General features: G+C 39.2%; 1 protein-coding gene across 1 annotated transcript in view; it reads left to right on the plus strand.

Moving 5' to 3' along the window:
• Positions 1 to 26033, plus strand: part of SND1 (staphylococcal nuclease and tudor domain containing 1) — a 486203-nt gene that overhangs the window by 212000 nt on the left and 248170 nt on the right. The window contains exon 12 of the mRNA XM_053553506.1: positions 12499 to 12599. Within this exon, the coding sequence (XP_053409481.1) occupies positions 12499 to 12599 (101 nt within the window). The remainder of the gene's footprint in view (positions 1 to 12498; positions 12600 to 26033) is intronic.

Raw genomic sequence — 26033 nt, forward strand, 5'->3', positions numbered from 1 at the left:
TCTACAGGTTTATCAGGGAGCAGTGGTGTCCACTTAAATGAATGCCTGATGCCTGGTAGAGACTCTTAATATGTCCATGGGCCCTATATTAAGCTATATTTTAAATTTCCTCTCAAAACAGATAAAAGCATCTGTCCATCCATTAGGGGCCAGAGGAAGGATTGGGATAGGAGCCACATTTTGTTGAAGACTCTTAGTTTATCAAATAAGAAAAACTGTTTAACTCTGTGCTTAAAAGGGTTTTTAAGTACTGTAGATTAAAATTCCATTGATGGTCTGTTTCAAGAATCTGGGCGCATTTAAATTGGGTGCATAAATATTTAGAATTGAAATGTCTTCTTGTTGTATTTTCCCCTTGACCAATATGAAGTGACCATCATTGTCTTTTTTGACTTTAGTTGCTTTAAATCCACATGTATCTGAAAACAAGATTGCAACCGCTCTTTTCTTCTGAATTCCGTTTGCCTGAAAAATTGACTTCCAACCTTTAACTCTGAGTTTTAATTGGTTTTTTGACGTGAGGTGTGTTTCCTGCAGACAGCAAATCTATGCCTCGCATTTTTAATCCAGTCAACCAATCTATGCCTCTTCAGTGGGGAATTCAAACCATTGACATTTATTGAGATAATTGATAAGTGTGGTAGCATTCTATTCAGCTTATTTTGTGAAAGTCCATTGCTTAGTTTTGTCTTTTGCATCATTGTGGAAATTAGGTTCGAAGTTGGAAACAGACCTTGCTTAGTTTGAGCAATATGATAATAACATCATAATAACAGGGGACTTCAACACCCATCTCTCAGAGCTGGACAGATTCTCTAAACAGAAATTAAACAAAGATGTTAGAGATTTAAATGAGACCCTAGAACAACTTGCTCGATAGACGTGTATAGAATACTCCATCCCAAAGATAAAGAATATATATTCTTCTTATCATTCCATAGAACTTTCTCCAAAATTGATCATATCCCAGGACACAAAACAAACCTCAAAAGAATCAAAAGAATTGAAATTCTACCTTGCATCTTCTCAGACCACAGGGCACTAAAAGTGGAACTCAACTCCAACAAAAATGCTCAACCTCACACAAAGGCATGGAAGTTAAACAACCTTATACTGAATGATAGTTGGGTGAGGGAAGAAATAAAAAAGGAAACCATTAGTACAGAAGGAAGGAGGGAAATGGATAGAGGGTGTGCGGGATTGGTTTCCCCAGGAGGAGCCTTAGGTTAGTGCCCAATGCAGTGCCAGACTGTCACCTCTGTTGCCCCCACCTCACCCCTAGGAGGACCAGTGGTGCCTATGGTGGCCTCAATGGAGGTGCTTGGTGTGGAGACCCAGATGTGGGGTGAAGGGATGGAGGGAGCAACAGCCCGGGAAAGGGCCCCTTTGTAGGTCTGTCTCCCCATCGTGGGGGGAAGGGCAGAGAGAAGGACTTGTCTTATGAAGGGATGGTCAGCCTTGAGGCCTTGCCCAATCAGTTTCATGAGATATTTTTGCCCTGTTTCATCTGGAAAGTGCAGTGGGCTAGCTGAGAATGTGCCCTGGGGAGGAGGAAAGAGGCCAGATTCTAGGACCCGACTCCTCATCCCAGGATCCTAGGTGAGGACCAGTTGAGGCTTGGTGCTTTCACAGTCAACCCACCCAGCAAGGTCAGTAGGGGAGAGACAGACAAGCAAAGTGTACTCTTCCTCTGCTCCACCCACCTTGAGATGTGGTAGCAGAGAGGAGGAAGGAGAGTGAAGCTGAGGATGCTCCCAGGCCTGCTCTTTGCAGAGTCGCTGCCCAGAGACTTCAGCCTGACCTCCAGTGGTCCCCAAGAACAACTGCTTTATCTTCCACCAATTCCTCTCCACTCCTTCATGGCTGGGACAGACACTGGTTCATATGCAAGTAAAGATGACAGTTCACTCAAAAAAAAAAAAAGGAAATCATTAACTTCCTTGAATATAACAACAATGAAAACACAAGTTACCAAAACCTATGGGATACAGCAAAAGCAGTCCTAAGAGGAAGATGTATCTCTTTAGAAGCCTACATTCGAAAAACAGAAAGAGAGCACATCAACAAACTCACAAGCCATCTGATGGAATTAGAAAAAGAAGAACAATCTAAGCCTAAACCCAGCAGAAGAAAAGAAATATCCAAAATTAAATCAGAGATTAATGAAATTGAAAACAAAAGAATCATTCAGAAAATTAATGAAACAAGGAATTGGTTTTTTGAAAAAAGAAATAAAATAGATAAACCTTTGGGTAGACTAACTAGAAATAAAAAAGTAAAATCTCTAGTAACCTCAATCAGAAATGACTGAGGGATTGATCCCTGTGAATCAAATAGTGACTAATTCTCACATAAATTGGATTTAATTTTGACCAAAGTACCTTATTTAAACATTAGTTTTTAATTCAACTTGTTAATATGTTGTTTAGGATATTGCATCCTCATTTATAAGTGACATATGTTTGTAATTTCCCCTTTATAATAATGTATTTTCTTCAATTTTAATATCAGATGTACCCAGATCAAGTAGAATGATTTTGAAGTATGTCTTCTTTTTCTATTGTCTATAAGATTTGGCATGATCTATTTTTCGAAATTATCTGTTACTTTTATTTATAAATATTAGTTGTCTATTTTATGAGACTTAAAAAAAATAAGAAGTTAACTGATGACTCCATACTGAACCTCAGAGTCAAAGCATTCTATAATAGACATACTCTTATTTGCCAATGTGAATGTTACTTTCTTTGCATTATTATTGCTTAATATTTCGATGTAGCAATTGTCTGATTCCTTTTTTGAATGTATTTATGTTCATTCGTTCTTTACGAGGTTTTTGTTTCTAGTCCTTATTTTAAACGTTGTTATTGTTACTAAAATTTAAGCCTTTTTAATTTTGTGAAGCAAAAAAAATGGAAACCTAATAAACACATGTATATTTAAAAATTAAAAAAAATTCCATTGATGAAAATGAAATGTGCTCAAAATAGTTCTGACTCTGTAGGGTAGGAAGGATGATTGTAGATGGTAGAAGGCAGCATAAATACATGTGAACAAACAACCAGGGTAAGCACCTAATTCTAATGATTTGGAAGGGGGTGTTACAGAAGATATTTAGGCTGGATTCGAGAGACAGGATGGGAGCATTGGTTTATGTCTCCTTATCTTTGTGGTGTAGATGAGACAACAAAATATATAATTGTTTGTGAATGTATCTGTATGTTTTAAGACTTATCACCTCAAAGATGTCTGAATGGAATAAATTTTAGCATTTTATAATTATAAGAATTTATGAAAATAAGTACTTTGTGTTTACCAATTACTCATTTTCTTTGTAATGGTATAAATAATCAAAGGAAGGTTTAATTATTAACTACAAGAGCAGATGTTTCTTTAACCTGAGTTTCTGGCCACTGTTCACTCACCATCCATACATTAGAGTGAACTTCAAACAAGGTAAAGGTTTTAAATTTATATCGGCAAATCAAGAATTAATAAAATCTAAGTAAAAAAATTTTTTTAAGTATAAAAATAAAAATTTGAGAAAACTTGGCCATAAAATAAGAATTAATAAAATCCAGCTATTGAATTGGTAGAAGGCTCTCAAAAGTATCATCATCAATGTATTTGAATAGAGTGTATTTTACAATAGTAGTTAGGGACTGGGGCCTATTCTTACCTCTGTACGAATTTATGTTCATACCCGAAATTGTTCTTTTGGATCTGAAAATGTAGCTTATCTTTCTAATTTATTCAGATAAAAGATTTGAAAAAGAAAATGAAGGATAACTTTTTTTTAATACCTGGTTTTTCTTGCCATGTTGTTTCATACTTCATCTAAGAGAATTTCATTAAACCTAAGCTTTCAGGAGAAAATACGAGGCAAAAATTTTTCCAGGGGAGAAAATTTAAACCGCAAAAGGTAAGATCATATGATACAGGAACAAGAATGAGACTCTTAACAGATAGTCTTGGTATGTACAATCTCATATGGCAACCATCACCAAATATGGGTTGTGAGCACTTGAAATGTAGCTAATCCAAATTGAAGATGTGCCATATGTATGTAAAGCACACATCACAATTAAAAGGTTAGTACAAAAAATAATTTCAACACTTTAAAAATATTCATTATGTATTAGCCGACTGCAGTGACTTACACCTATAATCCTAGCACTCTGGGAAGCCAAGTCCAGTGGATTGTTTGAACTCAGGAGTTCAAGACCAGCCTGAACAAGAGCAAGACAACCTCCCATCCCTCAATCTCTTGTTTTAGAAATTTTGAGTTAGATAAAAAGATAGTATTAAAATTAATTTTGCTTGTTTCTTTTTAATTTTTCAATGTTGTTCTAGGGAACAACTCATTTGTGGCTCTCATTTGTCATTCTCATTACATTTCTCTTACACAGTTGCTTGTATAGAAGGAGGAAAGTTTGACATCTTGTAAGATGAGCAGCTCCACAAGTGCTTGTCTCTGAACAGATCACTTAGGTGGGAGGTGAGCTGAGAGCATGCCCAGAGGCAGGACCAAGATGCTCCTTAGCATTTTGTTCTGAAGCTCTTCCTGTACGAAGATGAATGGGTGATTGATATGTGTTTTAACAATTTAAAAAATATATGTGACTGGCATAATTTTATAATAATTATATAAGGCATTTGTAACGGGGGAAAAAAGTTCAAAAATACATTGTTTCAATAATGAAGAGTATTATATACAGGAGGTCCTGTTAAGTCCCAAGCAAATGGAAACTTGGTCACTATTTGATGTTCATTGCCTTCCTAATTTAGTAAGGCAAGAAATACCCTGCCCAGAATATCTCTATTAATTGAGAAGCTTCACAGTACTCTGCTTCATTAAATAAAACATCTAATAACTGGTACCTGCAAAATTAATCTGTAAACATGTCTGAATTAATCTGTAAGTGCTAAAAAGTTTATCATTTCTTTAAAGTAAGCCCTATTTTGCTCACTGAATATGAATATGTATGAAGTGCATGTTTTTGTTTGCTATGGCTCCTTAAAGAGAAAAGTATATTTAATTTACTCTTTTTGCCTAATGATTTAAGTAATCTAATGATTTAGTTCAACATGTATCTTATTTATCTCTGTGTGTGTGTGCATGCGTGCATTTATTTTTTTCACGGTACTTATATAACACTCTGTGCCAGGCACTGTTCTAAGAAAACCAGTACATGTTTATCTGAAAATAACTGACTTAGACAGAGCCTACTGTGATTCAGACTCTGTTCTAAATGCCTTATGTGTATTAATGAATTTCTTCCTGTAGCAGTGAGATCGGCACTTACCATGCATTAATCCGAAGCACAGAGATGTTAGATAACATATCAAGGTTCACACAGCTGTCGTGTAGAATTGCTGGGATCCAAACCCCACAGCCTGGCTGCTCCAAAGTGTCCAGGCTCTTACTGAGGATGTGTGACATATTTTGTTTACTTTTGTTTCAAGGCAGTATCAGCCAGATTAAGACCAGATAGCATTTTCTTTTCTGTATAAGGGGCAAATAGAGGCCTTCCATAACTGCCTGCAAGTTCTGTCAGGAGGGAGAGCTAATAAAGGGGTTATTTTGAGAAGCTAAGTATTTACTATGACTGCTTATAAATTTATGAATGGCTATGTGAAATGGTGGAGTTGTGTTATCATCAGCAATATCAAAGTCTAAGAAGTTCTGTGACAGTTTGATACTGTTCTAGTCCCAAGATGTATGAATAATATCCAGTGATCCTCAAAATTCCTTAAGTGTGGCTCACAGCTATTACTTTATACTAACCTACTTTCAGACTTCATAATAGATTGAGATATAAATTTGTAGTTTTGTTAACAATCTTAGTTCCTCTGAAGGGTTCCAGAAATTGCTTTCAAGGAATATTCTACAATCTAAGGAACCAAGGATAAATCAGATTACCTGCTACCCTTTCTTATCTTTGAGAAAAAATAATGTGAAAAATTACATAATTTTGCTTGCTTTATCTTTTGTAGTATTGCTTTGATGAAAGTGCTAGAGCATTATCACAATTTCAAAGTATTTCTCCCTCTATCTCCCTCCTCACCACCACACCCTTGGTTTAAATAAATATGTTGTTATATAAAACAACAGAATGGTCAACAGCTTGACCACGTGGGCCTCAAAAATGCCTGACCTCACTTCAAAGATGTCCTTCAGAATGTTCTGTCTATAAGAGTTTTTGATGATAAATATTTATGCACACAAAACATGTTTATTACATACTCTCCTACTACTTTGCAGGTGCTATGCTAACTCTTTCAGTGAATAAAAGATGTGGTCTGCACTCTCATGGATCGTATAATCTGTGTGCCTCAGTTGATTGTAGTAAATGTAAGATAGGAAATGCAAAAGATTAAGAAAACTACATAGTATACTATAAGTGGCTAAGTTATCTCTTAGCACTCTAAATAATGATCAAAGTTTTAATCTAGTGCTGTCATTTTCTAGGGGAAGAGAAACAGATCCAAAGATGATGTGTGAGTCATTTGTAAAAGAATGTCAGTGCTCCTTGTGGTTGGTCATTGTTATAAACAAGGGTCAGTATCTGGGTCAGTTAGATAGCCTTTTGGTCATACTTGTCAAATACTTACATACCAAACATTTCAGGAGTATTTGCTTTAAAGGGAAGAACACATCTATATTAATGTGTTTTTTCTCTTTTAATTCGTGCCATTCAACATGTACTTACCCCAAAATGCAAAATTCAGGGTATCATTTATTTGGGTGAAGACTGATAAGATTTACAGTGTTTTTAGTTGAAACCATTTAGACTATGGCTCATTTTCAAGCGATTGACAGGTAACTGATAAGTATCTAGAAATGAAAAACTTGAAGGTAAAAAAGGGATTTTGGAATCCACCAGAGAAGGACATAATGCTAATTACACCTTGACTTTAATTCCTAATTTGTCATAGCTGCCTGCAGGTGTGTTTTTGGCTTTGGGCTATTCTTGGGGCCTCATTTGTATTTGAAATTTTTTTTTCTAATAATGTTGTATCCATAAAGAGCTCTTTAATCTCAGACTTATTGGCAAATGAATGTAGTTGTTTCTTTGGTTATTGAAGGTTAAGTTTTTTCTGTCTTTCCTCTGTTTACTTGGAAGGCAGTTTTGGAATAGCTGATGAGTTTGGCCTTCTAACCACAAAGATGTTCAGGTATTCACTTTTGTTTGTTATTCCTCCATTACTCCTCCCATCATCATCATGACCACCCCTTCTCCCCCCATGCATGTGGCATTCTTGATGAATTAGTGTTCTCTTTGGATGGAGTTTTTGTTCCTCTGTGCAGTGTTTCTGAAAGTTGCCATCCTATCCCTTTCTGCTTGCTGAGGAGGAGGCTTAACATTGGCAGGTATAAGGTAACCTTGAGATTCACCTATTTTGTTTTTAAGCAGTGATGATTTCCTCCCACCCCTGGGGGGAAAATCATCTCCTTGCAACGCCCCTCCCCCCCCCATTTTCCACATGTTTATTAACTTCCCACTGAATGACCCCAAATTGGACTGTATTGGTGGCTATGCCTGTTCGTTTGTTTGTTTGTTTTTTGAGACAGGGTCTTGCTCTGTCACTCCAGCTAGAGTGCAGTGAAGTAATAGTTCATAGCAACCTCCAGGGCTCAAATGATCCTCCTGTCTCGGCCTCCCCCAAATCTGGGACTAGCTGTATACCACCACACTCTGTTAAGTTTCCTATTTTTTGTGGAAATGGGGGTTTCACTCTTGCTCAGGCTGGTCTCAAACTTCTAGGAACCTTCCTGCCTCCAGCCAAATATAGTTTTTAAAATTCTTTTTTTTTTTTTTTTCCATTTTTAAGGATTTTATTTATTTATTTTTTCACTCAGTATTGCCCAGGCTAGAGTGCAGTGGCTCAGTCATAGCTCACTGTAGCCTTAGACTTCTGGCAAACCTGTACCGTCTATAAAGATATGTCCTGTATGTTTGCTAACGGGCACCACATACCAACATACAAACATGTTTATCTTACATTGTTTTATAAAGAAAAAGCATTGTTTAATGTATCTACGTCTATTTATTTAATGTATGCTAGGATTAAACAAGTTTTTGCAGTTCAGGGTCCTAACTTTATACATTTCATTTGTTAATTCAAAACCTAAAGATTCTTCTAGTCTATTTTATCTCCCTCACCCCTGAACTTCAGAACTGCATCTGTGTTGGTATTGGACCTCGTTAGCTGTATCTTTTTGATTTACATACTGTGAAACCAATTCCAAGCATCTTTGTGATTGTCGTTTCGTTTTGTTCTTGATAATTCTTTACTTGGTCCTTGAGAAGCTATGACAGACTGAAATTACATGCAGTTTTTCTATGGAGGCATTTCATATTTTTTAAAACAGATTTTCAAATTAGTCTGACCTAGAAAAGGTTAAAGAAGTGCTTTATCATAATGTCTTGCAGCCATGCAGGAATGTTGCCAACCACTTCTGTCCAGTAGAATTTCTGTGGGGCCTTATGTGTTCCTCCAATTGTCCTGGCTCTTTTGCTTATCACTTTTTTCTTTCTTTTAAAAATAGGCTTTATTTTTATTTATTTATTTATTTATTTATTTATTTATTTTGTAGAGACAGAGTCTCACTGTACCGCCCTCGGGTAGAGTGAGGCTTTATTTTTTTTATAGCAGTTTGGGTTCAAAGTGGAACAGAAAGTACAGAGATTTCCCATATACCCTCTGCCCTTGCCATACATACAAAGTCCCACACCAGAGTGTTATATTTGTGGTATATTGATTCCCCTACATTGACAACATCACTCAAAGTCCATACAGTTCACACTTGGTGCTGTACTGTCTGTGGGCTTTGAGATATTTCTAATGGCATGTTTGCTCCGTTGTACTACCATAGAGAATAGTTTCACTGTCCTAAAAATCCTATGTGCTGGCAGCACCCATAGCTCAGTTAGATAGGGCACTGGCCACATACACTGAGGCTGGTGGGTTCGAACCCCGCCCGGGGCCAGCTAAAACAACGACAACTACAACAAAAAAATAGTAGGGCCGGGGGTGGGGGGCGCCTATAGTCCCAGCTTCTTGGGAGGCTGAGGCAAGAGAATCACTTAAACCCAAGTGTTTGAGGTTGCTGTGAGCTGTGACTCCACAGCACTCTACCGAGGGCAACGTAGTGATACTCTTGTCTCAAAAAAAAAAAAAAAAATCCTCTGCGCTTTGCCCATTCATCCCCCACCCTAAGCCCCTGGCAACTACTGATCTTCTTTTTTGTCTTTACAGTTTTGCTTTTTCCAGACTGTCATATTGTTAGAATCATTTTTGACACCTTTTAGATTGGCTTCTTTTGCTTAGTAATATGCATCTAAGATTCTTCTATGTCTTTTCATGGCTTGATAGCTCATTTCTTCTGAGCATTGAATAATGTTTTAAGGCTGGGTATAGTGGCTTATTCCTTTACAGGAGCATTTTAAGAAGCCAAGGCAGGTGAATCACCTGAGCTTAACAGTTCTAAGACCAGTTTGAATAAGAGAGCAAGACCCCATCTCTACTAAAAAATAGAAAAATTAGCTGGGTATTGTGGCAGGCACCTGTAGTCCTAGCTACTCAGGAGGCTGAGGCAAGAGGATCGCTTGTGCCCAAGAATTTGAGGTTGCTGTGATCTATGACACTAGGGCACAGAGACTCTGTCTCCAAAAAAAAAAAGGTGGGATAGAGAATATTTTATTGTTTGGATGTACCACAATTTATCCATTTATCTACAGAAGGACATCTTGGTTTGCTTCTGCGTTTTGGCAGATATGAACAAAGCTGTTGTTTACTGTGCAAACAGAAGTTCAACTCTTCTAGGTAAATTTCTAGGAGCAGTATTCCTAGACGAATGATAAGTTTGTTCAGTTTTGTAAGAAATCAAACTGTCTTCTAAAGTGGCTCTATTGGTTTGCATTCCCACCAGCAATGAAGTAGAGTTCCTGTTGCCTGTTTTTGGTGTTGCCATTGTTCTGCGTTTTAGCCATTCTAATAACTGTGTAGTAGTATTTCAATATTGTGTAAATTGGCAATTTCCTAATGACATATTGTAAGGGTGGTTGGTCTTCATAGTGAAATGATAGAGAAGTTATTAACTTACAGTCTTCGTAGTGAAATGATAGAGAAGTTATTAACTTACAGTTTTTCAGGAAGGGCTAAAAAATCAAGCTCGCCCTCTGCTCTTTGATTTCTATCTCTGCCTAGTGGACTTGATAGCAGGCACCCTGTAGGGTTCCATTTTCACAAACCACTGCCAAGAGGAGATAGGAAATGTAAATTCTTCTTTTTACTTTTACCAACTCACTATTTTTGAGAACCCGTTTCACAGGCTTGGGTTCCTGGCAGGGAACAGTAGGGTATGAGTGTCTGGCCTCAGACTAGGCCCAAAATCACATCTCAGGGCAGAATCAACAATACGATCAGAAACACCTGTGAAAAGTCTGTTCCCAGCAGCGTGACTGCTAATTATCATCCTGCCAGAGAAAAAATGATTATGTGTACAGCATTCACAGTACCCTATGAATTGACTACAATTACTTTTTTTCTCTTTGTCCCCCCCAGGTCATCCCCCTTTAAATTCACCTAGCTACTTGACTTCAGGGCTAGCATATTTCTTTCTTTTTTGGGGATGCCAGGGCATCTCCCTATTACCTTTTCTCCCTCTCCTCACTCTCTTTCACTCTCAATCCCTCTTTTCCTAGTAAGAGTATAAAATAAACTTTATACTTTTATATTCTAATCTTTGTTTAGAGAAAATCTTTTCTTGTTCCTTGAGTGTTATCAAAGAGGGTGCAGCCACCTGTCACTGTCAGCCAAATGAAGAGACGGGGATTAGGTCCAACTAGCTTTGAACCTTCACAAGGTTAGCAATTCTGGCAAACGGTGAGAGTAGTCTCTTAATTCTGTTCTGCCCTTCCCTTTCTAAAACCACAGTTTTTTACACAAAAGTTCAAAGCAGAAACCATGTTAACCTTTATCTTAAAAAACTATAACCCTTATCTTAAACAATTATCAGCATAACCTGTGACACATAATAAACAATAGTTAGTATAATCCATGACCCGTAATGAATAATAATCGGTATAATCCATGACCCATGATAAACAATAACCAACATAATCTATGACCCCAAACAACATTTTTAATTCAAAAGTTAGTCTCCTAAATAAATTGCGCAAAACTACTCAAGATATACACTTTTAGGTAAAGCTAAATTTATAAAACAAGGATGGAACGCTTGAGGCAAAGGTCACGCAGGACCTAAACCAACCACAGAAGCTGTGTCCTGTCAGCCCTAGCTCACTACGTGCGCTCTCACGAGCACACACTGAGCTTTCCACCCTAATACACATTGTAACCAGAAGTTCTCTCTGCTGAGTCCTTGATCTTTGGAGATTTAAGGGATGAAGCCACAAACTTCAAAAGTAAGTGAAAGGACAGATTTTATTGGATGATAAGGGGGGGAAGAAAGAGCCTTCAGCAAGCCAAAGGAGTACCCAAGTGGGAAGCCCATGAGGGAGTTTATATACTGCTTTTCCTATCCTGCAGGCAGCAGGGTTTTGAGGAGATGAAATATATGTTTGGAACAAGTCACAATCAGCCACCTGTGGAAAGAAAATAATTTTAAAACTGTCATAGTGCAAAGGAATGTGGTCCTTGCTCCAGGCGAGGCAGTAGGGTTTGTTCCTTGCTCCAGGAGGGGTAGCCCAGATGAGATACCAATCAGGCTACTTTTTTGTTATGACCTTGTTTTGGGGTCCATAGAATGGGACCTGCAACGAACCTGTTTGTGTCTAGAGTTGGGGGTCTGTGATGAGACTGATTTCTGAGCTCACTCAAGCCTAGAAAATAGCGGAGGGTCCCTGCCTGAGTGGGGAAACTATTTCAATATGATAAGGAGAATCTTTTCCTAAGCTTATCTGTGATCTGTATATCTTCTTTGGTGAGCTATTCAGATCTTTTACATTTTTAAATAAGGTTGTCTTTTCATAAAGTTTTATCTTTTTTTTATTTGAGACAGAGTCTTACTTTGGTAAGTACTAGGGGATCATAGCTCACAGCAACTTCAAACTCTTGGGCTCAAGCAATTCTCTTTCCTTAGCTTCCCAAGTAGCTGGGACTACAGTCCCCCAGCACAAAGTCTAGCTAGTTTTTCTATTTTTAGTAGAAAGAGGGTCTTGCTCTTGGTCAGGCTGGTCTCAAACTCCTGAGCTAAGCAATTCACTCACCTTGGCCTCACAAAGTGCTGGGATTATAGGTGTGAGCCACCAGGCTGGATCTTCTTATTGTTAAGTTTTAAGAGTTCTTTGTATTCTTACAAAGTTATGTCATTTGGAAATAATTTCCTTACTGTTTGTTGTTTTTTAAAATCCTAGGCCCAGAAAATCAAACTGTGAATGATCTTTCGCAATCGTTTAGGCATATGTGGCTTCTGGTGAGCTGTCTTGCAAAGTCTCAACCCTAACTCCCTTAATTCTTTATTTCCAGGTGAATGTGATGGTAGACTACATTAGACCAGCTAGCCCAGCTACAGAGACGGTGCCTGCCTTTTCAGAGCGTACCTGTGCCACTGTCACCATTGGAGGAATGTGAGTGTCCTGGCTGAAGGGACTCAGCTGTCTCTCAAGTAGATAGAGTTCTCTGCTCATTCAAATCTCTCCTTCCTCTCACTCTGCTTTGCTTTCTCTTGCTCTTAACCCAGTGGTTTATAATTATGTGCCTGTGTAGCACTTCATATTTGCAAAGTACTTTATAATCACTCATTAGCTAATCATATACTTTCTTTTTTTTTTTTTTTTTTTTTTTTTGTAGAGACGGAGTCTCACTTTATGGCCCTCGGTAGAGTGCCGTGGCGTCACACGGCTCACAGCAACCTCCAACTCCTGGGCTTAAGCGATTCTCCTGCCTCAGCCTCCCGAGTAGCTGGGACTACAGGCGCCCACCACAACGCCCAGCTATTTTTTTGGTTGCAGTTTGGCCGGGGCCGGGTTTGAACCCGCCACCCTCGGTATATGGGGCCGGCGCCTTACCGACTGAGCCACAGGCGCCGCCCTACTAATCATATACTTTCATTATTGTTGTTATTTAAGATTTATTGAGCTCTTTGTGCTTGGCACTATGAAGTACACATTATTACTATTGATAATGCCATTTATTGAATATCAAGCAAGCCCTAGCTACTATCTAGGTAGTATTGTTTTAGGAAGTTCAGATGGGGCATGGTGGGGGTGTTGTTGTTAATTGGACATTTTCTTTCTATAGAAGAATGTAATCAGTATATGGTAAGGTCTTCCTTTTCTGCTGTACTGGCTGTAACCTGGTCATATTCCAAGGTCTCTTGGCAGTCTGGTTGATAAGGAGTCTTTCAAGAGAGGTATCTGATAGAGGAAGGAGGAAGCCTGCTGGGCCATGCTTCCACAATAAATATTAAAACAATCAGTCAGACCCCAGTAGCAATTCTTACTTTGCATAAAATATACCAGCACAGTAATTGTTTCCTTCTCCATTTAACAGGCTTAAATGCTGTTTGTTACCAAACTGATATTTTTCTTTTCTTTTAAGGGGGCATAGGGGAGGGGAAGAAAAGAATAGGTTTCTCATCAAAACAAAGATTGTCTTATTGAAAGTACAATGAAGCCCATTAGGAGAAATACCTCTAAGCCTCAGCATGCCTCTGAAAAGAATGAGGATCTTGTAGCTATTTAGCTTCTAGAAGCTCTCCTATCAAACAGGAGCCTTTTTCCTCTTGTTCTTGCTTTCACATTTGGAAATTACTATTTTTAGCCACTGTTACCATTCCTATATTTATTAATGTTGTTAATGTTCACACAACAAAGAGAGGTTTCATCTTTGCCAGGAAGAGCTCAATATAGTTTTGATGTTATTACCTTCACACCATCACAGGCATCAGATTTTGTTAGGAGCAAGGCAGGTTCTTAACAAATCAAATGATATTTTTGAAATGGGAAAAACTAGGACATAACTTTGGCCATTCTATGGGTATAACTTGCAATAATGATTTATTACCAATTTATCACCACTCCTTAAGAACTGGATGCATGCCTCTCTACTGAGAAGAGTTGGAATGTTAATATTTCCCTATATTAAAATTTTTACTGTTGTTAATTATTGGTGAAACAACTGCACTATTGTAAAAAAACGTATCTTTATTTTTAGCATATGGCTTCCACCAATGTTTATCTAACACTCTATTAGAGTAAACTATCTCATTTAGTTACCACTGAGATAGGTATATATTTTAAAATAAGTAGGGCACCGGCCCCATACGATGGGGGTGGTGGGTTCACACCCAGCCCTGGCCAAAAACTGCAAAAAAAAAAAAAATATATATATATATATATATATATATATTTAGGGTGTGTTTTATTAGGATTTTTTTTATTTTCAGGATCATTTGAGACAGATGACTTTAGAAAATTTCCAGATTACAGTGTAGTTGTTGCAGAAAGACAAGGCCTAACAGAGAGAAAGAGCACCCAAACACCACGTTTATAAGAGGAAGGGCTTTATTCACCAGCCGGGAGCTTATGGCATAGAATTCCAAATGGCTACGCTCTCCGACTGCCTTGGTCTTTCCCTTTTTATTGCCAGTCAAAAAGTTCCACCCCACAGGTACCCTTCTCATTGGCCAGTTTGAATCAAGCAGGAGATGCTATTCCCGCCCCTACACAACTACAGGATTTCACAGAACTTGGAAATTTCCAAGTTTCAGGAAGTTAAGTTTACAAATTCCCAAGAGCTGAGTCACCGTGGAGAGGACCCTGTCTGTGTATCCTTGTGGTCTCCTTGAGAAGACCTGTTCTTGTAGACCTCACCCTTCTCTCATTGTTGCCATGTTCCTTGCATAACACCTTGCGGCTTCAACTGCATGTGTTTTGCCTGTACAGATATTACTCCTTCAGCCTTCCTCTCTTCAGAGCTGGAGTCACTCTCTGTTCCAGTCTAGATTTTGATTACATTCTTGTAAGAAAGTGTTAAGACCAAATTCCGCCACTGAGAGATCACCAGACACACATGCAAAAAACAAACGAGTGACTTTATTTAAGCATGCTCAGACCGTACCTCTGGCAGAACTCTGCTCAGAGAGGACGACCCCGAGGTAGAAATGATGTTAGGTTTTACACTGTTTGGCATGATGCATTTTGGGTTGCAACAAAATGTGAGGGAAATTTCCCAGGGGAAACCGGGACCAAGCTGGGGGGTTGGTCGGCGCAGGGACTGAGGTAACTTAGGAGGTTTAGGATTGGCTGGTTCTATCCGGGACTGGCCCTACCTGGAGGCTGTGAGAATAAAGGAGTGCATGTTGGATTCGCTGCCTCTATCTGGAACTGACCTTGTCCGGAGGCTGTGAGACTTGGGAGGGCAGGCTTTCCCTAGTTGTGGCTGGGGCACCAGGGCCAACTTTCACCCAGGGGGAGGGCCCTGAGAATCTCTCAGCTCCTGGGGAAAGACCGACTCTGCTCCCCCACCCCCACCCCCAACTAGCCTTTTTATCGTCTCTCTCTCTTATATCCCCTATGTCTCCCATTGCCCTTAACATCTCTGGATGGGAGATAGTTAACATTGTAGTGTTGCAGTCAAAACCCTCTCTTTCCAGTAATAAAGAATTACTACAAAGTTTGTTAAAAACTATTTTTTTCTGGCTGCAAAAAAACCTGTGGTTGCTATGTTACAAGTAGTTTTGAGATAAGGTGCTGGCATTCCACAGAAGACTAAAGTCAATTACTCATTTAGAACTAGAGAAAAAATAAGGTCTTTTTAAACTGTAGCCGCTTCCCCACCCCCACCCCCACCCCCCACCCCCACCCCCCACCCCCTTCCCCTGCCCCACCCCACTGCAGGGTTAGCATTCACCCAGGGCCCTTCAAAGGTATCAACCTTGTTTTCTGCTTGGTTATTTTTTTTTTTTTTTTGTAGAGACAGAGTCTCACTGTACCGCCCTCGGGTAGAGTGCTGTGGCGTCACACGGCTCACAGCAACCTCCAACTCTTGGGCTTACGCCATTCTCTTGCCTCAGCCTCCCGAGCAGCTGGGACTACAGGCACCTGCCACAACGCCCGGCTATTTTGTGTTGTTGTTGTTGTTGCAGTTTGGCTGGGACTGGGTTTGAACCCACCACCCTCGGCATATGGGGCCGGCGCCCTACTCACTGAGCCACAGGCGCCATACAAGTTGTTAAACATTAATCCAATATCTGTATTCCAGGTTCCTGTCAGATAGTTTTCTGCTTCCTAGCTCTTGTCATTGAAGTGTGTGGAGTATTATTTTTGTGACTCATCAAAGTAAATTTTTGAGAATTTTAGAAATATACACAAGTTCAGAAGAATTTTAGAAGTAAGCGTTGGGCAGCGCCTGTGGCTCAATCGGTAAGGCACCGGCCCCATATACCGAGGGTGGCGGGTTCAAACCCGGCCCTGGCTGAACTGCAACTAAAAAAATAGCCGGGCGTTGTGGCAGGCGCCTGTAGTCCCAGCTACTCTGGAGGCTGAGGCAAGAGAATCGCTTAAGCCCAGGAGCTGGAGGTTGCTGTGAGCCGTGATGCCATGGCACTTTACCGAGGGCCATAAAGTGAGACTCTGTCCCTACAAAAAAAAAAAAGAAGTAAGCGTCTACGATATTTAAATAGTCTCCTTGGATTAGACCAGCCTGGAAGATACCTACAATGAATTATGAGTTTCCTCATAGGGTTGTTTCTATTGAGCTAGCCTTTGTGTTTAAACTGGGCTATGATCACTAGAAATGCAAAAAATTTACTGATATCATCTCAGCCAGCCATCGCTAGACTGTTATGTTCCTAAAGGTAGACTGTTTTGTCTTTTTTATTCCCCGTTATAGGCCCAGTATTCACCATATGGTAGGAGCTCAATGAATTTGTTGAATGATTATTCGCTGTATTGCAAACTATCCCTTTTTGAAGCATAAACAGGGGTTCTTGGGGGTGTCATTACCTGAGTTGGCTAAAGTTTGTTTTTATCTAATCAATACTGTAAAACTTGTAACTAATAGTTGTCCCCTTTTATTTGGTGATTGAAAGCGTAATGCCAAAGATAGGCCAGCTGTAGCAAGTGGGCCTCAGCATGCTTTTTATGTTCTAACTTTATTCCTAGCTTCTATATATTTTCCCCTGCCTTGATATTGTTCTTATTTATCTTTTTTTCTGAATTTTATACACTTTAAAAAATCTCTGTAGGATGAGCATGGTGGCTCACACCTGTAATCTTAGCACTTTGGAAGGATTACTGGTGGTCAGGAGTTGGAGAGTAGCCTGTGCGAGGCCCCTTCTCTACAAAGAATAGAAAAATTAGCCAGATATGGTGGCATGTACCTGTAGTCCCCGCTACTCGGGAAGTTGAGGCATGGAGAATCACTTGAGCTCAGGAGTTTGAGGTTTAAATGAGCTATGATGTTGGCAACTACACTCCAGCTTAAGGCGATGGAGTGAGACCTTACCTCAAAAAAAATTAAATAAAAATAAAAAGAGTATGATGGCTTATACCTGTAATCCTAGTGCTCTGAGAAGCCAAGGCAGGTGGTTTGCTTGAGCTCAGGAGGTTGAGACTAGCCTAAGCAAGAGCAAGACCTCCATCTCTAAAAAAACCCAACAAATTAGGGCATAGTGCTTATGGCGTCAGCCACATATACCCAGGCTGGAGGGTTTGAACCGAGCCTGGGCCTGCTAAACAACAATGACAACTGCAACAAAAAAATTGCCGGGCGTTGTGGCGGGCACCTGTAGTCCCAGCTACTTGGGAGGCTGAGGCAGGAGAATAGCTTAAGCCCAAGAGTTTGAGATTGCTGTAAGCTTTGACATCATGGCACTCTACCAAAGGCGACATAGTGAGACTCTGTCTCCAAAAAAAAAAAAAAAATATTATCTGGGCATTGTGGTAGGCACTTATAGTCCCAGCTACTTGGGAGGTTGAAGCAAGAGGATTGCTGAAGCCTAGGAGTCTGAGGTTGCTGTAAGCTATGACCCTCATGGCACTCTACCAAGGGCTACAAAGCAAGACTGTGTCTCAAAACATAAAAATAAAAATTTAAAAAAGACAATCTCTCCAAATAATATTATAGAAAAATTGAGGTGTTAATAAATAAGAATCTCCAAGTATTCACCTTATATTCAGAATTAAAGTACTCTACTAATAGCATTCTTCCTATTGGTTAGTTATTTATAAACACTGTCTGGAGTAGGGGACTTTTTTAAAAAGATCTCAAGTATTTTGTTTTAAGCATGAAAATGTGAATATATTTCTAAATCTTTGCTATCTGGGCAACGTGGATCACCTTTTTGATATCTTGTGAATTACATAACTTTATTTTGAATGAGGACTTACAGGCTCAGCGCTGTAACACAGTGGTTATGGCGCCAGCCACATACACTGAGGGTGGCGGGTTTGAATCCTGCTGGGCCACCTAAACAGCTGCAAGAACAACAACAAAAAAATAACTAGGCGTTGTGGCGGGCACCTGTAGCCCCAGCTACTTGGGAGGCTGAGGCAAGAGAATCGCTTCAGCCGAAGAGTTTGAGGTTGCTGTGACCTGTGACTCCATGGCACTCTACCAAGGGTAACATAGTGAGACTCCATCTCAAAAAAAAAGGAGGACTTACACACTAATTATAGAACCCTGTATCTTTGTGATCTACATCCTCCTTATCTGTTACAGTTGCCCCACTCATATTTACTTTGCAGCCATTTTAAAGCCATTTCTCTTTATTCAACTTTTGTTTTGAGACAGAGCCTCAAGCTGTCACCTGGGTAGAGTGCTATGGCATCACAGCTCACAGCAACCTCTAACTCCTGGGCTCAAGCAATTCTCCTACCTCTGCCTCCCAAGTAGCTGGGACTACAGTCACCTGCCACAATGCCTGGCTATTTTTGGTTACAACCATCATTGTTGTTTTGGGGGGCCCAGGCTGGATTTGAACCATCCAGCTCAGGTGTATGTGGCTGGTGCCTTAGCCGGTTGAGCCACAGGTGCCGAGCCTTTATTAAACTTTCTAAAGCATAAAAGTGTTTTCATAAGCACAAATTCTTTGTGTATTCATATTTCAATGATTAATATAGTATTTAATATTGCACATAATTAAAAGAAGCTCAACCAGTATAAATTAGATTTGAGGGCAAAAAAACAAATGGCTTGTCTGGTTGGGCAGAAGTGTACAGGTTGTGTAAGAGTGGCCCTCAGGGACTCATACTAGGATCAGCCTATAGCTTTTGGTGGGATCATGAAATGTGTGAATAAGTTGAGGAAAGGGTTTGTTAAAAGAGCTTCCTGTAATCCTAGCACTCTGGGAGTCCTAGGCAGGTGGATCCCTTGAGCTCACGAGTTCAAGACCAGCCTGAGCAAGAGCGAGACACGGTCTCTAGTCTCTAAAAAATAGCTGGGCGGTGTGGTGGGTGCCTGTAGTCCCAGCTGCTTGGAAGGCTGAGGCAGGCGGATCACTTAAGCTCAAGAGTTTGAGGTTGCTGTGAGCTATGACCCCATGGCACTCTACCTGGGGCAAGTGAGACTCTGCCTAAAAAAAAGAGCTTCCATGGTATGCATTGACTCTCTGAAAGGTAAGTTTGTTCAACCTTAAAGAAATGTGGAATTAAGAAGAGATCCAATCTAAGTTATGTCTATCATAATCTATGGGTTTGTATAACTGCATTTAGGCCCTCAAAGTACCTAGTGGCTTTCCTGTTATTAAAAGGAATAGCAGACTTCTCTAACTGTAGAAAAGCTTCTTTGAAACTGGTGATTTTAGGGAAAAGAGAAGAGACAGATGAGATGGTATCTCTTAAAGATTTATTTTAAAGCTGATTTTTAGATGTATTTCACATGCAAAGTATATGAATTGTCTGTATCCCCAAGAGAGTTCTGTCTAATCCTTCTGTTTCTCCTCTTGACATTATTGCCAGGAACATGGCAGGGCCTTGCTGGCGTGACAGGCTGGAACTCATCTCTTACCCTCTAGGGAATCAATGGAAAAAAAGTTCATTGTTCCTCTAATAGATTAAAATTTTTTTCTTGATTGACCTCTCTGTGGAGTTGGCAAGAGTTATCTGTTAACCAAAACAGTTTAAATAAAAAAATAAAAAGATCAAACTTTGAGTCATTTCTCATTCCGTGACTCTGGGGTTGGAAATAAGCTGATCCTTTTAGGCCTGGTTTGCAACATGAAGCCGTCAAGATGGTGCTTCCTGTTAATTACTTTTTATTGTATTTAAGACACTGAAATAACTCTTCTTGTGATTTAGTCCTCTCTGTAATTAGCTACAGTGATTAAAATCTTCTTTCCTTCTTGCCGAGTGAGATTTTCTGGGTGACCTTTCCCTGTGCTGGACTTCACAATTACTTTGATCTCCAATTTGGCAAACCCATATAATCTATTAACTCCTTCCTCCTGTCTTTCTGCGTATCACATTTTCAGAGAAAATTTTTAGAAGAAGATGTATTCACGTTTAAGATGGGACACCTTAAAAATAAGACTAAGATCAAGCCTCAGACATACAATGCACTCATTCTCACCACACCTCACCCTTCACCCCTGGAAAATTGTTCCAGATCCAGAAGATACATTGTCATAAGGCATTTTCTCATTGTTCCCATTTTGTGAAAGTTAACAAATGGCACAGAAATGGAACTATGAAATATTAGTAACTTGGAAAATTCCTGTTTATTTTCTCATGAGATCACAACTTTTTAGAGAGATGATTTGTTTTTTTATAAGTATTTATTCTTCACACGGTTTCATCCAATTGCTTCCTTGCATTGGCTGCCTCTCTCGAGTCACACGTCACCACTGCCATCCACCTTGATGTCTGGCTTGGCTGAGTAAAGAGCCTTGCTACCAGAGGTACAGTTCAAGTTCTGTGGGGCTTTGGACATCTTAGGTGACCTTTTGGCTGTAATGGTTATTATCCGACAGATTCAAAGCCATCTTTATGAACTTCCTTTCTGTTTCTTTGGATTCTTCATGGAAAGAAATTAACTTTATTATATTCGAATGAATCAGACTATATTAAACTTGCAAAGAATAAGACTTCCTTTGCATTTTCTTTACCCCCTCCCCTTTTTTTGGTTGTTCTAATTTGCAAGGATACCTTTTTTCCCCCAGCTGTTCTATTAGTGACTGAAGCATTAGGTTGGGTTTTATCCTTGGTTTGCTAAAATCATTTTCTTTTAATCCTAGTTTGGTTTTTCTCAGTCACAATAGGTCTAAGTGTTATACAACCCTCAGCTTCTCTGACTAGAGTTCTGTTGCTTTAAGGGTTTTACTGTCAGCCAAACGTCCTAAATCTTAGACTTTCAAATCTTAAAACATATTGCTAATACCTGATTTTCAAGCTACATTTTAGAAAAAGTGGCCTCTTGAATCCTTTTCTGGCCTGTCTTCTTACCCAGAGAAGCCCAGAACAACATGAAAAATCTCTTTTCAGCACTAGGGGAAGCATAGAGGGAACATTAATGGGCCAGGAGGTAGCATCTGTGAAATAGCCCTTTCCCCATGGATTGATCATTTATACTCTCGTATTTAATAAAACATGCAGGTGGACCGCCCCCCTCTAACTTTGAAGAAAAATAAGACACCAGAATGAGGATTTTTCCCATCTTAAATCAGAAATACAGTGCTAAACAGCCCAATTCAAACCTCTCCCTTCCCCCAAAGAGCAGCTTAGATTGTTTCCAAGAAGTCACAGGCTGCTTCACTAATAAAATCATGCTACTTCTCTTACATTGAGTAGTGTAAGCATGCCTTTCCATTCTGAGAAAACCAGAAGGAACTGTAGCATTTAAGTAACACAAATTTGAGAAGAAGTACTTAAATAACTGGGCCTATCCTCTGCTATCTCTAGTATAGCAATCATTTTAGGAGACTTGTCCCATAAGGCACTGTAGAAAGGAACTTGGCTGTTGCACAGGGTTCAAGATTGTAGTTAGGAAAATGCTGTTGAATTTTAGACAAATCTGTCTCTTTTGTTCAAATATTTTGTGGCTGTCTATCTATGGAAACTTCATACTGCCAAGTCTTATTTCCTTGGTTTCAGATTACTTTATTACCATCATTTCTGGATGGAAGTTCAATTTAGCTTTTTATAAGCATACCCTTGAATGCTGCAAATCAGCAAATCCTTTGCTGAGGTATGTGATAACTTTTTCTTTTTATAATATCAGTTTAGTAGCATGTCAAGTTTGTGTATGGATGACTTGAATATTTACTGAGCTGATCCATGGGAAGCTCCCCCTTGTCAGTTTCTCAAAGATTATCACAGAGAACCCAGGAAAGACTAAGGCTTTTCTCCAAATCTATTTGGATTGTAACTCTTGCTTCGTGTCTTGTTGTAACATGTGTCTAAGTGCTTTAAAACTTCCTTTGCATTTTTGTCCTATAGTCAAAAAGATGTCTGCAACTTGATCTTCCAGTTTATTTGCTTAGGCAGCCAATCAGCCATGCATGCTGACTTATTTTTCTTTATCCACACACACTTGCTTATTCATTCATCTTACTTCTTCATTAGCTCATTTATCAAGTATTTATGGAATCCTTCATATGTACCTAACATTGTGTTAGGCATTATGAATATACTGGTAATTCTAAAACTGAAAGGATTTTTTGCTTCTCGTAAGATTTATGGACTATTTTTTTAATCTAGCTCATTTTACCTTTTTTAATTTTTTTGTTTTTTATTTTCTGTAATGTCTCTGAAAACATAAAATTAAAAGAAAGAACATTCTCCTCTATTATCTAATATTTCTGTTTCCTCTGTGATTAACTATTCTCTATTCTTTTCCTTTCAGAAGTCCTAAATGTTTGTACATCTTCATGTATATTTGTTTCTGAAGGAACAACTAGGTTGCTTCATAGTTGGAGTTTACCACAGGTGTGTAGGTCTGCTTCCCATGATAACTATGTCATGAAGGGAATTAGTGGGGAGGGAGTATCAGAGGCAGTCTTTCTTGTGGGGTGCCTAAAGTGTCAGGGCTTAGAGGATAGAGGAAGCAAGCAAATTATAGACCCCACTAAAATGTCAAGGAAAGGGGAGCTCTCTGGTTGAGGGCTTTTATGTATTGCCCAAGGCCCTGGTACGAGTGGGGTTATAGGGGCAGGCTGGTTTAAGCCTTGTGGAGGCTATCTCAAATGCTATGCCTCTGCTGTTCTTTCAAGTCACTTGGTTAAGGTTCTTCCCATGTTAAATACCTAGCTATCATCTATTCCTCTATAACACATTTCTTTGAAGTGAATTAACTCATGACATTGATGATTTGGGAAATGGTGTTGGTGTAAAGTTGAAGTCATGTTGGCTTATAAGCAGTATTTCCAAGTTGAAACAATAAAGGATACACTTTCTTGCACCTTAAGAAAGAAAAATCTGAAAATGTAAAGCTGGAAAAGCTGCAGATCTAACTTTTGTTAGTGTGAGCTGTGAACTACTTTGTGGCTTCAGGAACCTTAATGCTTTCTCCCGCATTTTGGCTAAGTTTGGTAGCTGCAAGTATGGCTGGAAGAGCTGTGAAGACTTGTCTAGTATTAAAACATGGGGTGATGAAGAAGGCCAAACCCTTGATCGGATTTTATCTTCTGATTGAAATGGTCTCCATGAGAAGCCAGAATCCTCTAGTACCTCCATCCTGAAGGAGGAGAAAGGACTAGAAGCCCAGGGTTTAGGCTGTTCTGCCAGTAGAGATTTAACCATGCTTATATTTTTATTAGGCTTGTTTTTACTAGTGCCTGGGCTACAAAGTTCCATGGGATTTTTTTTATGACAGTAGTCTACCCATAACTGTTTTTCTCAAAGCCCTATTTGTTTAGGGTTTTCTATGCAGTTTTGTGGTATGTGTATTGTTTGGAAATACATAAGCAAGTATACGATATATAGCAGTTCTAATATTCATAAGAGTATTTCCTGGATTTTGCCAGGGGTCAAAACCCTCTGCTTTTGGCTATTCTGTAGGCATCACAGGAAAGGAGAGATTCGGGCTGAGGAGCCCAGCTTTTCTGAATGTCGTTTCTAATTAATTGCTGCAATGATGTCCCTTAAGCCCACTCACTGGGGGGCTTTGTATCTGTTGATAGAAGGCCCTTGGAGTGCTCTTACTTCTTAATCTTTGTGCTACTGTTTCTCCACCAATCTGATCCCATCTGCTTTTTGTTTTGCATGGTTTGCATAAACTTTCTGATATGCTGTTAACACACTTTCTTAATTTCCAGCATCATCAAGGCTTTATGCTTTTCCATATCTGTCTTTTCTCTTATTTCAGTGGGACCTTGTGAGGCATGGCATGTAGACGTAAGTTCTCAGTTGGCCTTTCTGACCTCCCACAAGCATTCTTTCTTTATTTCTTTGAATAGTGCAATTGATGTGGTAAGGAGAGGAGACATTTGATGTAGTTACCAATAAGTGAAACTTCTGGGTCTTTTATATGTCATTTCTCAGCCCCTTTCTCTTTATAATTCCTGTGGTCAGCATAGTACAAAGTGTCAAGGGAATTAGGAATGGAGTTTTTGTAGATTTTTCTAACTGCCGGTAAGTGATGTGACTTAAAAGCATTTGCTCCAATTCATGCTGAGTGATCTTTTAAAAAGTAATAAAACTCATAGCAATATTTCTAATAAGTTTAGGACATGGGGGGAATTACCCAATATATCATCCTACTAAGATAGTAGCTGCTATTTGGAGGGTATTCCTTTTGAGTGCTTATTATTTTTTAAGAACTTAATTTAGGAGCAGAAAACATTGATCCCTTGTTAAAGTGTTAAGATGAAGTCTAAGGCAGACTATTATTAGATATTAAAATTCTTTTGATTTTTGTTTTTTTTAAATTTGAAGGTTGGAAGTAAATGGGCCTGAGGTAAGACCTCAGCTCTACTGTTAGATACTGTGTAATCTTGAGCCTTAGTTGTTGTTGTTTTCTCTAAGTTAGAGAACATCGTAGGGATGTTATAAGGATTAACTGTGATATTGTATTTTAAATGTTTAGTATGATGACTAACATAATTATCATATATTAGACATAAAATGAGCCCTCACTCCTCTAGGTAACTGATGACTGTTGGCCTAATTTCAGGCCCATTAGTGGTATCCATCCTTTTTCCTTTTCTTCTCTCCCACTTCTCTTCTACATCTCCCCTTTAGCTCAGACTTTTTCATTTTATAAGGATTTTTCTTGAGGGATTTTATATTCTATTTTTTCTGATTTTTCACCCCTAACTCCACTCCTCCACTGAAAGTACTGCTGTCTGGCTTGGTTGGTGCCTGTGGCTGAAGCGGCTAAGGCGCCAGCCACATACACCTGAGCTGGCGGGTTCGAATCCAGCCCAGGCCCGCCAAACAACAATGATGGCTGCAACCAAAAAATAGCCAGGCGTTGTGGTGGGCGCCTGTAGTCCCAGCTACTTGGGAGGCGGAGACAGGAGACTCGCTTGAGCCCAGGAGTTTGAGATTGCTGTGAGCTGTGATGCCATAGCACTCTAACCAGGGCGACAGCTTGAGGCTCTGTCTCAAAAAAAAAAGAAAGAAAGAAAGAAAGTACTGCTGTCTAACAGATGTTCTAGGGATGAACTTAGTAAGTAGTAGTTGCCCAGAGTTCAATTTAAAACAAAATAAAATGCCACATTGGATTATGGTTCATATTTAGTTGTACTAAGCCATTTTATTGCTCCATTGGAGGCACTTTGGTTTAGAGTTATTTCTTCTCTCACCTTTTCAATTGTCCTGATGGCCCAATTACATCCATTTCCCCCCTAAATATTGAATGTAAACTATGTTCTGTTGGGACTAATGATTGATAAATAATTGCATTAGGGTAGAAATAATGGATATTCATGAGTAATTCCTGATCTTTCCAGAAGCTTAACACATTTACCATTTAATAGGCACAAAATTTATTTCTTAATAAAAACAATTTATCAGATACTTTCAAAACAGGAGGTGTGCTTGCTATCACTAATGATCTTGCTATCTACTGCTACCTATTTATCTGAGGTGGTAAAAATTTCTTCGTATTTTAAGAAATGT

The sequence above is a fragment of the Nycticebus coucang genome, chromosome 11 (assembly GCF_027406575.1).
Source record: "Nycticebus coucang isolate mNycCou1 chromosome 11, mNycCou1.pri, whole genome shotgun sequence".
Lineage (NCBI taxonomy): Eukaryota > Metazoa > Chordata > Mammalia > Primates > Lorisidae > Nycticebus > Nycticebus coucang.